Source organism: Eleginops maclovinus, chromosome 23 (genome assembly GCF_036324505.1).
Source record: "Eleginops maclovinus isolate JMC-PN-2008 ecotype Puerto Natales chromosome 23, JC_Emac_rtc_rv5, whole genome shotgun sequence".
NCBI lineage: Eukaryota > Metazoa > Chordata > Actinopteri > Perciformes > Eleginopidae > Eleginops > Eleginops maclovinus.
In genome coordinates, this window is record NC_086371.1 from 5,001 (window position 1) to 19,311 (window position 14,311).

The 14,311-nt window shown below is 42.7% G+C and overlaps 1 protein-coding gene across 1 annotated transcript in view; it reads left to right on the top strand.

The window, feature by feature from the left end:
- The first annotated feature begins 4,052 nt into the window (after positions 1 to 4,052).
- The window catches only part of tgfbi (transforming growth factor, beta-induced), a 32,058-nt gene continuing 21,799 nt past the window's right edge, over positions 4,053 to 14,311 (top strand). Inside the window, 8 exon segments of the mRNA XM_063876946.1 lie at positions 4,053 to 4,283; positions 10,170 to 10,257; positions 11,531 to 11,999; positions 12,230 to 12,387; positions 12,651 to 12,815; positions 12,891 to 13,037; positions 13,177 to 13,318; positions 13,384 to 13,488. Coding sequence (XP_063733016.1) covers positions 4,171 to 4,283; positions 10,170 to 10,257; positions 11,531 to 11,999; positions 12,230 to 12,387; positions 12,651 to 12,815; positions 12,891 to 13,037; positions 13,177 to 13,318; positions 13,384 to 13,488 — 1,387 coding nt within the window. The 5' untranslated portion in view covers positions 4,053 to 4,170.

Sequence of the window (14,311 nt, forward strand, 5' to 3'; positions counted from 1 at the left end):
TAATAATAAAAAATAAAGATAAAAAAAAATGATAAAATAATAATAAATAATAATATAATAAAATAATAATAATAATAAAAATAATAATATAATAATAATAATATAATAAAATAATAATATAAAATAAATAAAAAATAATTAATAATAAAAATTTAATAAATAAAATAAAATAATAATAATAATAAAATAATAAAATAAAAAAAATAAAAAAAAAAAAATTAAAAATAATAAAATAAATAATAATAATTAAAAATAATATAATAAAAATAAATAATAATAATAATAATAATAATAATAATAATAAAATAAAAAAATAATAAAAAATAAATAATAAAAAATATAAAAAAATTAATAAAAAATAATAATAAAATAATAAATGAAAATAATAAAAAAATAATAATATAAAATAAAATAAAAAAATAATTAAAATTTTTTTTCTTTTTTAAAATTTTTTTTTTTTAAAAATTTTAAAACTAAATAATAAAAAATAAAATAAAAATTTTTAAAAATAAAATTTTTTTAAAAAATAAAATTAAAAAATTAAAAAAAAATAAAAATTTTAAAATATTAATAAAAAATATAAAAAAATTTGTAAATATTAAATATTAAATATAATACAACTATTGAAATTCTTCTAACTAAAGAACATAACTACTAAAAGAAATTAAAACTATTAGAACTATAACTCCCCCTATTGAATATAACTAATAACTATAGAACATAACAATAAATTAGAACTATAAAATAAATTAGAACTATAAACTAATAAAAAACTATAAAATATTTAAATATTTAAAATAAACTACTAACATTAGAATATAATTTAAATATAGAAAATAAACTACTAACTATTAGAACTATAACATAACAAAAATATAACTCTAACTATTTGAACTAAATATAAATTTAGAACTATAACTATAAATTTAGAACTATAAAAATTAAACTATAAAATATTTAAAATTAACTAATAAATTAGAACTAAACTAATAAATTTGAAATATTCTAAAAATTAAACTATAACTATAACTATTAGAACATAACCAACTATAAACTAAACTACTAACTATTAGAACTATAACTTACTAACTATTAGAACTATAACTACTAACTATTAGAACTATAACTTCTAACTATTAGAACGAAAACTATTAGAATTTCTATAACTACTACTATTAGAACTATAACTCTAACGATTAGAACTATAACTACTAACTATTAGAACTATAACTATTAGAACTAGAACTACTAACTATTAGAACTATACTATAACTATTAGAACTATATACTACTAACTATAATATAACTATTAGAACATAACTTCTAACTATTAGAACTATAACTACTAACTATTTAGTAACTATATCTACTAACTATTAGAACTATAAACTACTAACTATTAGAACTATAACTAATAACTATTAAACTATAACTAATAACTATTAACCCACGGTAAAGAGAGTCTGCAGTCTCAGGGACATCAGGGTGATCTGCTGTCTCTGATCATGAAGAGTGAGGCGTGTGTGTGTGTGTGGTGTGTGTGTGTGTGTGTGTGTGTGTGTGGTGTGTGTGTGTGTGTGTGTGTGTGTGTGTGTGTGTGTGTGTGTGTGTGTGTGTGTGTGTGTGTGTGTGTGTGTGTGTGTCTGATGAGATCTCCTCCTGCTGCATAGCACTCACTCTGCTGCACTCTCTGAGGACCAGAGGATGCACAGCTGGACAGGAAGTGGTTCATCAGCTGAAGGAAGTGGAGAGTCAAGTCAAACCTGTAATGCCTGACCTCAACCAATCAGAGGCGGAGTGTAGCTAGCATTAGCACATTAGCTGAGGTATTCACCCTGACCTCATTCTGTGGTTTGCTCAGTGCCTGCTGAAACTGACAGAGTGAGGCCTCCTCTCATTACAGCAGCTCTGTGCTGCCTTCATGTGCTCCAGTTAATATGAGGGTCCAAGGCTGCTGTGAACCACACCAGAGGACGGCCCAGCTCGGGAGTGTTTAGGGGGAGTGTGAAGGGGCAGTGTGTAGTGTGTAGGGGTAGGGGGGTGTGTAGGGGCAGTGTGAAAATCTCCATTTCCTCCAGACTCTCTAGAGGTGTTAACCGTGAGCAGGGATGGACTGTGTGCTTTCGGACGGGCCCTGAACGCTGCAGTAACAGGAGCTCACCTGTTGTTCAGGTGGAGGGGGAGGATCCTTTGTGACATCATCAGATAAGGTAACATTGAGGAAGCTTCCAGAAACGCAGGCTCAATTCCAAACCGCCCCTACACCCTACCACTCTGTTTGCGTGTTCCCGTGGAGGGAGGGGCTGTTCCAACCAACGAGTGAGCAGTGAGTCTGCATCGCACCACTTCACCTGCTGCTCTGCCGGACTCACCGCTGTGTGTCCATCGGGAAACACGCTGTGGATAAACAGTTCCTGATGAACTGCAGAGATTCTTCATCAGATGTTAAGAGCTTCATGTTGTCTCCTATTGTTTTCATTGGGATCATAACCCCGTTTTATTCTAGAAACGGTAAATGTGAACATTTTGCTATAAAGGTCTGTGTATTTACAGACTGTTGTAAAAGCTAAGCAGATTAAAAATCAGATGTTAATGGTCAAAAAGACGTTTACGGAAAAGAAACGCAATTGAAGACTTTTGGAGTTTTTATTTTGACCAAGAGCTGCTGATTTGAGACTGCTGTTAAAAAAAGGAACAGCAAGCCCTAACCCGAGAGTGGGAGAGAGAGAGAGAGAAAAATATATAAATATACATACAAAATAAAATCAAATAAAAACAAAAAATATAGATATAAAGTAGGATACTGTATATGCATTAGGTGTTAGAGGAATGGAATATGAAATAGGATCTAAATGTGAAATGAACAGCGTTCAAGTCCAGTAGAGCAATAAAAGCTGTGGAGCAGAGAGTCCTGCAGCCAGAGGGGGGTTACTGTACAGAGTTACTGCAGAGGGCAGGAAGGTTCTGCTGAACGGAGCTGGAGCAGTCTGTTGGAGAAGGAGCTCCGCTGTCCTTCCAGCTGCAGGTGGAGAGGGTGGGGGGGGGTTATCCATGATGGACAGCAGTCTGTTCAGAGTCCTCCTCTCCACCACAGCCTCTAAAGGGTCCAGTTTGATGCCGATGACAGAGCCAGCTTTCCTGATCAGTTTATTGATTCTGCTGGTGTCACCGGCTCTGAGCTGTATGAGAGTCAGTGGTGTGTAAGGTGAACAGGAAGGGAGACAGCACAGTCCCCTGAGGGGCTCCTGTACTACCAACCACCACCTCAGACAGGACACTGCCCAGCCGGACACACTGTGGCCTGTCTGTGAGGTAGCTGGTGGTCCAGGAGATGGTGGATCCTCATAGCCTGCAGCTGGTCCCTCAGGAGCCGGGGCTGGATGGTGTTGAATGCACCGGAGAAATCAAGGAGGGTGATTCTCACAGTGCACCCCGACCCCTCCAGGTACGAGTGAGCACGCTGCAGCAGGTAAATAACGGCATCATCCACCCCCAGGTGAGGCTGGTAGGCAAAATGCAGAGGATCTAGAAAAACATTATATGTTGTTTAATTATATTACAATATATTTGAGTGTGTTTTGTTATACTCTTTGAATGACTTCAATCTTGAAAACATTTGATGTGAGTATTTCTTCTACCTTCTGTCACCAGAAGGGGGAGCTGTGTGTGTGTGTGTGTGTGTGTGTGTGTGTGTGTGTGTGTGTGTGTGTGTGTGTGTGTGTGTGTGTGTGTGTGTGTGTGTGTGTGTGTGTGTGTGTGTGTGTGTGTGAGGCAAATGCTCTGACACACAGAGCTGCTTTGTTTTAAGGTTTTTAGCAGATGTTCTTAAAAGTCAGAGGTCTATCTCACAGACACACACACACACACACACACACACACACACACACACACACACACACACACACACACACACACACACACACACACACACACACACACAGATTCTCCTCCTCAGGAACACACTTTAACCCTTTCTTATTTTCAGTACTTTCTTTAATGTCTGCAGGGTTCACCCCCCCCCCCCCCCCCCACCACCCTATGTCCCGGTAGAGACTGAAACAGAAGCGTCTCTGAACCTTCACACAGACTCCGACCTGGAGCCCCTCCCCCACTCCCCGGCATATAGAGCTCCCCCTGCAGCAGAGAGTCTTCAGAGATTCTACGGAGCTAATGATGAAGGTGTGTGTTCTGCTCCTGGTTCCGGTGCTGCTCGCCGGGGTCCAGGCCCGCTCCCCGTACCAGGCCGTCCTGCAGCACAGCCGCATCCGGGGCCGCCAGCAGGGGTGAGTCCGCCAAACCGAGCCGCACCAACCCGAGCCGGGCGGTGCCGAGTGTCTCTGACCGAGCCGAACCGGGCCGTGCCGAGAGATTCTCTGACGGAACCGTAGATTGAGAGGCTTTAGCGCGGGTTGAAGCGGCAGCATAAGAACCCGGTCCGTCCTCATCGGCCTGCGGCAGAAAACCGACACACTTTACAAAGTTTGATAGAGTTTATATCTCTGAGCCTCACTGGAGGTGTTGTTGCTATTGTTGTTATTGGTATTATCTGGTAAGTATTACTGAGCTCTGCTCTGAGCTAGATGCAGTACCTGAGAACTACTGTAGTACTCGGTCTGTGTGTTTATTGGACCTGGAGGAACCTCAGGGTCCGGACTCTCAGAGACTCCAGTCTGCTGACTCTGTGATCCTAATCAGAAATCCCCCTCTCTGCAGAGTCCGGATGAAGAGGACTCTGTCTCAGGACTGAGAGACAGGACTCCGGGCCCAAACATTTGTCCTGCTCAGGAATATCAGTGTGTGATTATTGACCAGAGGATCTATCCTCTTGATCCGGGGGGGTTCAATAACATCTCTGAATGACCTGTTCACAACCAGCACGAATCACTCAGAATATCATCAGGGAGAGAGAGAGAGAGAGAGAGAGAGGGGGGGGGGGGTGAGAGGGAGAGAGAGAGAGAGAGGGAGAGAGACAGAGAGAGAAAGGGAGAGGGAGAGAGACAGAGAGAGAGAGGGAGAGGGAGAGAGAGAGAGGGAGAGGGAGAGAGACAGAGAGAGAGGGGGGGGGTGAGAGGGAGAGAGGGAGAGGGAGAGAGACAGAGAGAGAGAGGGAGAGGGAGAGGGGGTGACGGAGAGAGAGAGAGGGGTGAGAGGGAGAGAGGGAAAATGAGTGAGGGTAAAAGGGAGAGGGGTGTGGGGGGGAGGGGGAGAGATGAGGCCGGTGTTTATGGACCCTAAGAGCAGTAGGTTTAACCTGAGCGTCCCGCAGACCACGTGTGGGGCCATGCAGCGCGCAGGGGCCGCAGGTACTTCACCATGAAGCAGGGGAAACCCCCGGGGCAAGATCTGCGGCAGCACGGGGAGTCTCACACAAAACCCACACAACAACACCCACCAAACAAACAACATACACACCAAAACACACAACACACACACACCTTTTAAAAACAGTTTAGGTAGTTACAGAAGCCACTGAGTGCACAGGGGGTGGCCTTTCCCCGGTGTTGGGACCTAGGAATTTGTTGGTTGGGGGTTTGGGGGGGGCAGAATTAATTGATGAAAAAGTTTATTAAAATTGATTTTAACAAGTTTGATGTAGTAAATTTTATAATATTTTTATAAATATATAAATAAAATAGTTATAAAATATATAAATTAAATTTATAAAATAATATTAATTATTTTATGTTTAATTTTAAATTAATATATAAAATTATTTTATTATAAATGATTTTTAAATTAATATATAATATAAGAATATATAATATTTTATAAAATTTTATTATTATATTTTAAAAATTTTATATAGATAAAATAAAAATTTTATTAAATATATTAATTATATTATATATATATATTATATATTATTATTATAATATAATTTTATAATATATATATATATATATATTATATTAAAATATTATTATATTATTTAGTTAAAATTAAATTATATATAATAAATCTATTATTATATAAAAAAAACTAAAAATTTAAAATTAAAAATATTTTATTATAATAATAATATTAAAATATAATATAATATATAATATATAATATATATAATTTAAATATAATAAAATTATTTATATATATATTATAATATATATATTATATATATATTATTTTTTATATTTTATATATAAATTTTAAAATTTTTTAAAATTTTTTATTATTTTAAAATAAAAAATAAAGTAAAAATTAATTAAATATTTAAATTTTTTCTCAATGAAAGAAACAAATAGTAAACTCAAAACTGTACTTAAGTACAGTACTTGGCGTCCCGCTTTGTGATCCTCAGTACCGGGGGTTTGTGGCCCCAGACCCCCCCCCCCCCCTCCCCAGCATCCACAGACAGCTCTTTGTTCAGACTCAGGGTCTCTGCAGAGATGTGATTTACAGAGCAGCGAGGGGAGTCTTTAAACGTTACATGATGTGTTTGGACGTCTCTGCTGGAAGCTTCCGGAAGGCCCCCGCCCCCCCCGATGACTTACTGCTGTTTGTTTGCTCGCCGGTCATCTTTGTTTATGTGCGGACTGAACGAGAGTCCAGTCTCCATCTGGATAGATAATCAGTGCAGTGTGAGCCAACACACACACACACACACACACACACACACACACACACACACACACACACACACACACACACACACACACACACACACACACACACACACACACACACACACACACACACAGTAGCTCCATGTGTTTACATTTTATTGCCACTGTGATTTGACGCTGCAGGGTTTCCTGTCTGCAGACTCAGAAACACCTGAGACACCTCTGTTCCCTACAGACACACTGGAAACACAGAGGGAGAAATGTGTGTGTGTGTGTGTGTGTGTGTGTGTGTGTGTGTGTGTGTGTGTGTGTGTGTGTGTGTGTGTGTGTGTGTGTGTGTGTGTGTGTGTGTGTGTGTGTGTGTGTGTGTGTGTGGAACAAATCTTCCCCTGATGCCTCCACTCTGACACTCTTCCTTCATGGAGAGAAATCAACAACATTTAGAGAGTCCCTGTTCCTCTCCTGCAGTGTGTTCTATGAGTGTTAGTGCATGTCAAGGGTCTGCAAAGACTCAAATCCCAAAGTTCCGGAACATAATGACATCACTGTGGAACACTCACGCTCCTATTGGCTAGCACCACCGCACATTGCACGTGAATAAGTTAACGGGCGGGACAACTCTGAGCGGAAGACCAATCAGAGCAGAATGGGCTCTGGTTTCAGACACAGACAAAAATAACTCTTTAAAGTAGAGACTCTACATACTGATACACACCTGAACATCAGCAGGAGAGGACTCTTTAAAGTAGAGACTCTACATACTGATATACACCTGAACATCAGCAGGAGAGGACTCTTTAAAGTAGAGACTCTACATACTGATATACACCTGAACATCAGCAGGAGAGGACTCTTTAAAGTAGAGACACTACATACTGATATACACCTGAACATCAGCAGGAGAGGACTCTTTAAAGTAGAGACTCTACATACTGATATACACCTGAACATCAGCAGGAGAGGACTCTTTAAAGTAGAGACTCTACATACTGATATACACCTGAACATCAGCAGGAGAGGACTCTTTAAAGTAGAGACTCTACATACTGATATACACCTGAACATCAGCAGGAGAGGACTCTTTAAAGTAGAGACTCTACATACTGATATACACCTGAACATCAGCAGGAGAGGACTCTTTAAAGTAGAGACTCTACATACTGATATACACCTGAACATCAGCAGGAGAGGACTCTTTAAAGTAGAGACTCTACATACTGATATACACCTGAACATCAGCAGGAGAGGACTCTTTAAAGTAGAGACTCTACATACTGATATACACCTGAACATCAGCAGGAGAGGACTCTTTAAAGTAGAGACTCTACATACTGATATACACCTGAACATCAGCAGGAGAGGACTCTTTAAAGTAGAGACTCTACATACTGATATACACCTGAACATCAGCAGGAGAGGACTCTTTAAAGTAGAGACACTACATACTGATATACACCTGAACATCAGCAGGAGAGGACTCTTTAAAGTAGAGACACTACATACTGATATACACCTGAACATCAGCAGGAGAGGACTCTTTAAAGTAGAGACTCTACATACTGATATACACCTGAACATCAGCAGGAGAGGACTCTTTAAAGTAGAGACTCTACATACTGATATACACCTGAACATCAGCAGGAGAGGACTCTTTAAAGTAGAGACTCTACATACTGATATACACCTGAACATCAGCAGGAGAGGACTCTTTAAAGTAGAGACTCTACATACTGATATACACCTGAACATCAGCAGGAGAGGACTCTTTAAAGTAGAGACTCTACATACTGATATACACCTGAACATCAGCAGGAGAGGACTCTTTAAAGTAGAGACTCTACATACTGATATACACCTGAACATCAGCAGGAGAGGACTCTTTAAAGTAGAGACTCTACATACTGATATACACCTGAACATCAGCAGGAGAGGACTCTTTAAAGTAGAGACACTACATACTGATATACACCTGAACATCAGCAGGAGAGGACTCTTTAAAGTAGAGACACTACATACTGATATACACCTGAACATCAGCAGGAGAGGACTCTTTAAAGTAGAGACTCTACATACTGATATACACCTGAACATCAGCAGGAGAGGACTCTTTAAAGTAGAGACACTACATACTGATATACACCTGAACATCAGCAGGAGAGGACTCTTTAAAGTAGAGACACTACATACTGATACACACCTGAACATCAGCAGGAGAGGACTCTTTAAAGTAGAGACTCTACATACTGATATACACCTGAACATCAGCAGGAGAGGACTCTTTAAAGTAGAGACACTACATACTGATATACACCTGAACATCAGCAGGAGAGGACTCTTTAAAGTAGAGACTCTACATACTGATATACACCTGAACATCAGCAGGAGAGGACTCTTTAAAGTAGAGACTCTACATACTGATATACACCTGAACATCAGCAGGAGAGGACTCTTTTAAAGTAGAGACTCTACATACTGATATACACCTGAACATCAGCAGGAGGGGACTCTTTAAAGTAGAGACGCTACATACTGATATACACCTGAACATCAGCAGGAGAGGACTCTTTAAAGTAGAGACACTACATACTGATATACACCTGAACATCAGCAGGAGAGGACTCTTTAAAGTAGAGACACTACATACTGATATACACCTGAACATCAGCAGGAGAGGACTCTTTAAAGTAGAGACTCTACATACTGATATACACCTGAACTTCAGCAGGAGAGGACTCTTTAAAGTAGAGACTCTACATACTGATATACACCTGAACATCAGCAGGAGAGGACTCTTTAAAGTAGAGACTCTACATACTGATATACACCTGAACATCAGCAGGAGAGGACTCTTTAAAGTAGAGACACTACATACTGATATACACCTGAACATCAGCAGGAGAGGACTCTTTAAAGTAGAGACACTACATACTGATATACACCTGAACATCAGCAGGAGAGGACTCTTTAAAGTAGAGACACTACATACTGATACACACCTGAACATCAGCAGGAGAGGACTCTTTAAAGTAGAGACTCTACATACTGATATACACCTGAACATCAGCAGGAGAGGACTCTTTAAAGTAGAGACTCTACATACTGATATACACCTGAACATCAGCAGGAGAGGACTCTTTAAAGTAGAGACACTACATACTGATATACACCTGAACATCAGCAGGAGAGGACTCTTTAAAGTAGAACTTCCTCAGAAAGCAGAGTGTCTCAGAGGAGTGCATTTCTGATTTTATTTCACTGAACACTGCTCTTGCTTTGTGACGTTTTATTTTGGCGGGACAAGAAGGGGCTCAGGGTGTTTTTCCTGGCAGGGTTCTGCCCTCCTCCAGGAGCAGATTCCTCTTCTCTCAGAGGAAATGAGCTTTATGAGCCCAGACGGCTGGGACACATTTATAATGGAAATCTGTACAGGAAGTGCTGAAGCCCCGCTGCACACTCCATTACCTTCAACATGTGAAGAGAGGAGCTCTGGGAACTCCTCTTTCTGAGCCGATCCACATCAGAGTCTGCTTTCTGATCTGGAGTCAGATCTGGTGCTCTTAATCTGAAGGGCTGTAAGGGGCTTCAGTCTTTTCTTCCCGCTGGTTTCAGGCCTCAGAGTCTGCGTCCTGCTCTCCCTCTGTCCTGCGCTCTTAATCTGAAGGTCTTCTGGAGCTTTGTTGTTTACAAAGTTACCATGGTTACCATTATAAATAGACTAAACCCTCAACCACTCATTTAGCATTAGCATTAGCACAAGCTGCACTGTGACACATCAACACATTCAGTCAACAGCCAATGGGATCGCTCCGTGTGGGTTTGGATCACTGCAGGAAATCATCCTTCACACGTTCATGACACATGTAGAGAAGAGGATTGTGGGTAGGGGGGTTGGGTGCCTCTGACCTCATGGAAACTCTATGTCACCGTTCACATTGCTTTATTAGCTTCATTAGCTTCATTAGCTTCATTAGCTTTATTAGCTTCATTAGCTTCATTAGCTTTATTAGCTTCATTAGCTTCATTAGCTTCATTAGCTTTATTAGCTTCATTAGCACACACACTCAGGAGTTAGGAGTCTCCTGCCGCAGCAGAGAGGGTACTAGCTCCCAAACACACACTTTATAGACCTGCCCCCCCCACACAGCACCCCCCAGGCTGAGGGGGGGGGGGGGGGGGGGGGGCAGGAAGTGCAGTGGCGTAAACGCTGACTCGGCACTATTATTAATACCATGAACAACAGCAGCTCCAGGCCCAAACATCTGCTGGTTCTCTGTGGTATTATGGTATGTTGAGAGCTGCTGGAACACAAGACGTTCCCAGTTCAGGTTGAATGGTCTGTTCAGTGCATACTGGTTTCAGAAGAGTATTCCAAAAAGCTCTGAATATTCATCCTGAGGAATATTCAGATTCATAGAAAGAAGTCACCGTTCTGAAACCTATGTCATCTGAATCCCCCTCCTCCTCCTCTTCTTCCTGTTCCTCCTCCTCCTCCTCTTCTTCCGGCTCCTCGCCCTCTTCTTCCTGCTCCTCCTCCTCTTCCTCCTCCTCCTCTTCTTCCGGCTCCTCGCCCTCTTCTTCCTGCTCCTCCTCCTCTTCTTCCTGCTCCTCCTCCTCTTCTTCCTGCTCCTCCCCCTCTTCTTTCTGCTCCTCCTCCTCTTCTTCCTGCTCCTCCCCCTCTTCTTCCTGCTCCTCCTCCTCTTCTTCCTCTTCTTCCTGCTCCTTGCCCTATTCTTCCTGCTCCTCCCCCTCTTCTTCCTGCTCCTCCCCCTCTTCTTCCTGCTCCTCCTCCTCTTCTTCCTGCTCCTCCTCCTCTTCTTCCTCTTCTTCCTGCTCCTCGCCCTATTCTTCCTGCTCCTCCCCCTCTTCTTCCTGCTCCTCCCCCTCTTCTTCCTGCTCCTCGCCCTCTTCTTCCTGCTCCTCCCCCTCTTCTTCCTGCTCCTCCCCCTATTCTTCCTGCTCCTCCCCCTATTCTTCCTGCTCCTCCCCCTATTCTTCCTGCTCCTCCCCCTCTTCTTCCTGCTCCTCGCCCTCTTCTTCCTGCTCCTCCTCCTCTTCTTCCTCTTCTTCCTGCTCCTCCCCCTCTTCTTCCTGCTCCTCCTCCTCTTCTTCCTCTTCTTCCTGCTCCTCCCCCTCTTCTTCCTGCTCCTCCCCCTATTCTTCCTGCTCCTCCCCCTCTTCTTCCTGCTCCTCACCCTCTTCTTCCTGCTCCTCCTCTTCTTCCTCTTCTTCCTGCTCCTCCCCCTCTTCTTCCTGCTCCTCCTCCTCTTCTTCCTCTTCTTCCTGCTCCTCCCCCTCTTCTTCCTGCTGCTCCTCCCCATCTTCCTGCTCCTCCTCCTCCTCCTCCCCTACTTCCTCCTGCTCCTCCTCTTTTCAGGGTGATCACCTATGAATGCTGTCCAGGTTATGAGAAGATTCCCGGGGAGAAGGGCTGTCCTGCAGGTGTGACCTCTGACCTCTGATCGACTGTGAACAACAATAATAATAATGATAATAAGAACCTGATATTAACCAGTGTTAAGATTTAATGAATATATTATAGTACACACTTCATTTCATACAAACTTAAACTGTGTGTGTGTGTGTGTGTGTGTGTGTGTGTGTGTGTGTGTGTGTGTGTGTGTGTGTGTGTGTGTGTGTGTGTGTGTGTGTGTGTGTGTGTGTGTGTGCAGCGCTGCCTCTGGTGAACATATACAACACGTTGGGTGTGGTGGGGGCCTCCACCACTCAGATGTACTCAGAGAGAGCTCAGCTGAAGCCGGAGGTGGAAGGACCCGGAAGCTTCACCTTCTTCGCCCCCAGCAACGAGGCCTGGGCCGCCCTGCCCACCGTCAGTGCACACACACACACACACACACACACACACACACACACACACACACACACACACACACTGAAATAGACCCCATTTGTGTGTTTAAAGCTCGACTGGCTCAACACGGGGTGTTGTTATTGTTGTATTGTTGTTGTGTTGACAGTGTGTGTGTGTGTGTGTGTGTGTGTGTGTGTGTGTGTGTGTGTGTGTGTGTGTGTGTGTGTGTGTGTGTGTGTGTGTGTGTGTGTGTGTGTGTGTGTGTGTGTGTGTGTGTGCAGGAGATCCTGGACGCTCTGGTGAGTAACGTGAACATCGAGCTCCTGAACGCGCTGCACTACCACATGGTGGACCGGAGGCTGACCTCAGAGGAGCTGAAGCACGGAGCCTCCTTCCCCTCCATGTACCAGGACTTCCACGTTCACATCCACCACTACAGCAACGGGGTACACACACACACACACGCACACACACACACACACTCAGGTGGTGAGTCACTCTAACAGCTGATTGGTCCTCAGGTGGTGACGGTGAACTGCGCTCGGCTCATCAAACCTGACCAACACGCCACCAACGGCATCGTGCACGTGGTGGACCGCGTCATCACCGCCATCTCCAGCAATGTGAACACGCTGCTGGAGGTGGACGACGACCTGGAGACGCTGCGGGTGAGACCCTTCTTCTTATATCTAATGTTGATATGATTTCTGTATTCCCACCAGATGCTGCAGGGTCAGGGCTGACGGGAGTACGACATTAAGGTCTGCTAGATATAAAAGATCAATCACTCCCTGTTTCCTGCCTCAGACAGCGATGGCGGCGGCAGGACTCAGCACGATGCTGGAGGCGGACGGCCAGTACACCGTCTTCGCCCCGACCAACGAAGCCTTCGAGAAGATCCCCAAGGAGACCCTGAACCGGATCCTGGGGGACCCCGTGGCTCTTAGAGGTGAGCACTGATGGTCTGAGTTCAGACCCACTTCAGACCAGAACCTGACTCTAACCTCCCCCCAGACCTGCTGAATTACCACATCCTAAAGCACATGCAGTGTGCCGAGTCCATCGTGTCCGGGACCCCCATGGAGACCCTGCAGGGCACCGTATTGGAGGTGGGCTGCGAGGAAACCCAATCCCGTAATGCCGGGAAATCATCAAACCAAAAAGGCATTTTCCAAAGGGTGGCCACTCCATCAGTGAGCTGCTGATCCCAAAACTCGGTACTCCTTTATGTTTAAAAATACGGGAAAAAAATGTGAAAAACCGCAAACGTTACCCCCCCCAATATGCTGAAAACCAATACTGCATACCTGAACGCAACCTGTATACTCAATACGCATACGCTGATACGCTACGCTAAATATTATTTGGTTTTAAACGCTGATACGCAAATGCTATACGCAATACGTGATACTGAAATATTTCATACTGCAAAAGCTGAACGCAAACTGCTGAATGCAATACCCGCATACTGCAATACCTGATACTGCTATCTGTGAACTGAAAAAACTGGAACTGCAATATACTGGATACGCAATACGCGATACTGCAAACGCTGTACTGCAAAACGCGATACTGCAAATCGAACTCTGAACTGAAAAAACGCTGATACTGCGATATGCAATACGCGATACGCTGATACTCCCCAATATGCTGATACTCAATACGCAATACTGCAATACGCTGATACTGCAATACGCGATCTGCAATACTGCTACGCAATTACTGCTGATATGTGATACTGCAATACCTGATACTGAAAATACTTTTTGTACTACAATACTGCAAACTGCCAAAACGCGAAGCAAAAAACTGTGAACGCAATACTGATGAACTCAATACGCAAACTGCGTACTCTGAACTAAAAACTGCTGAACTGCATACGCGATACGCAATACGCAATACTGCGAACGCTGAACTGCAATATGTGAACTGAAATACTGTG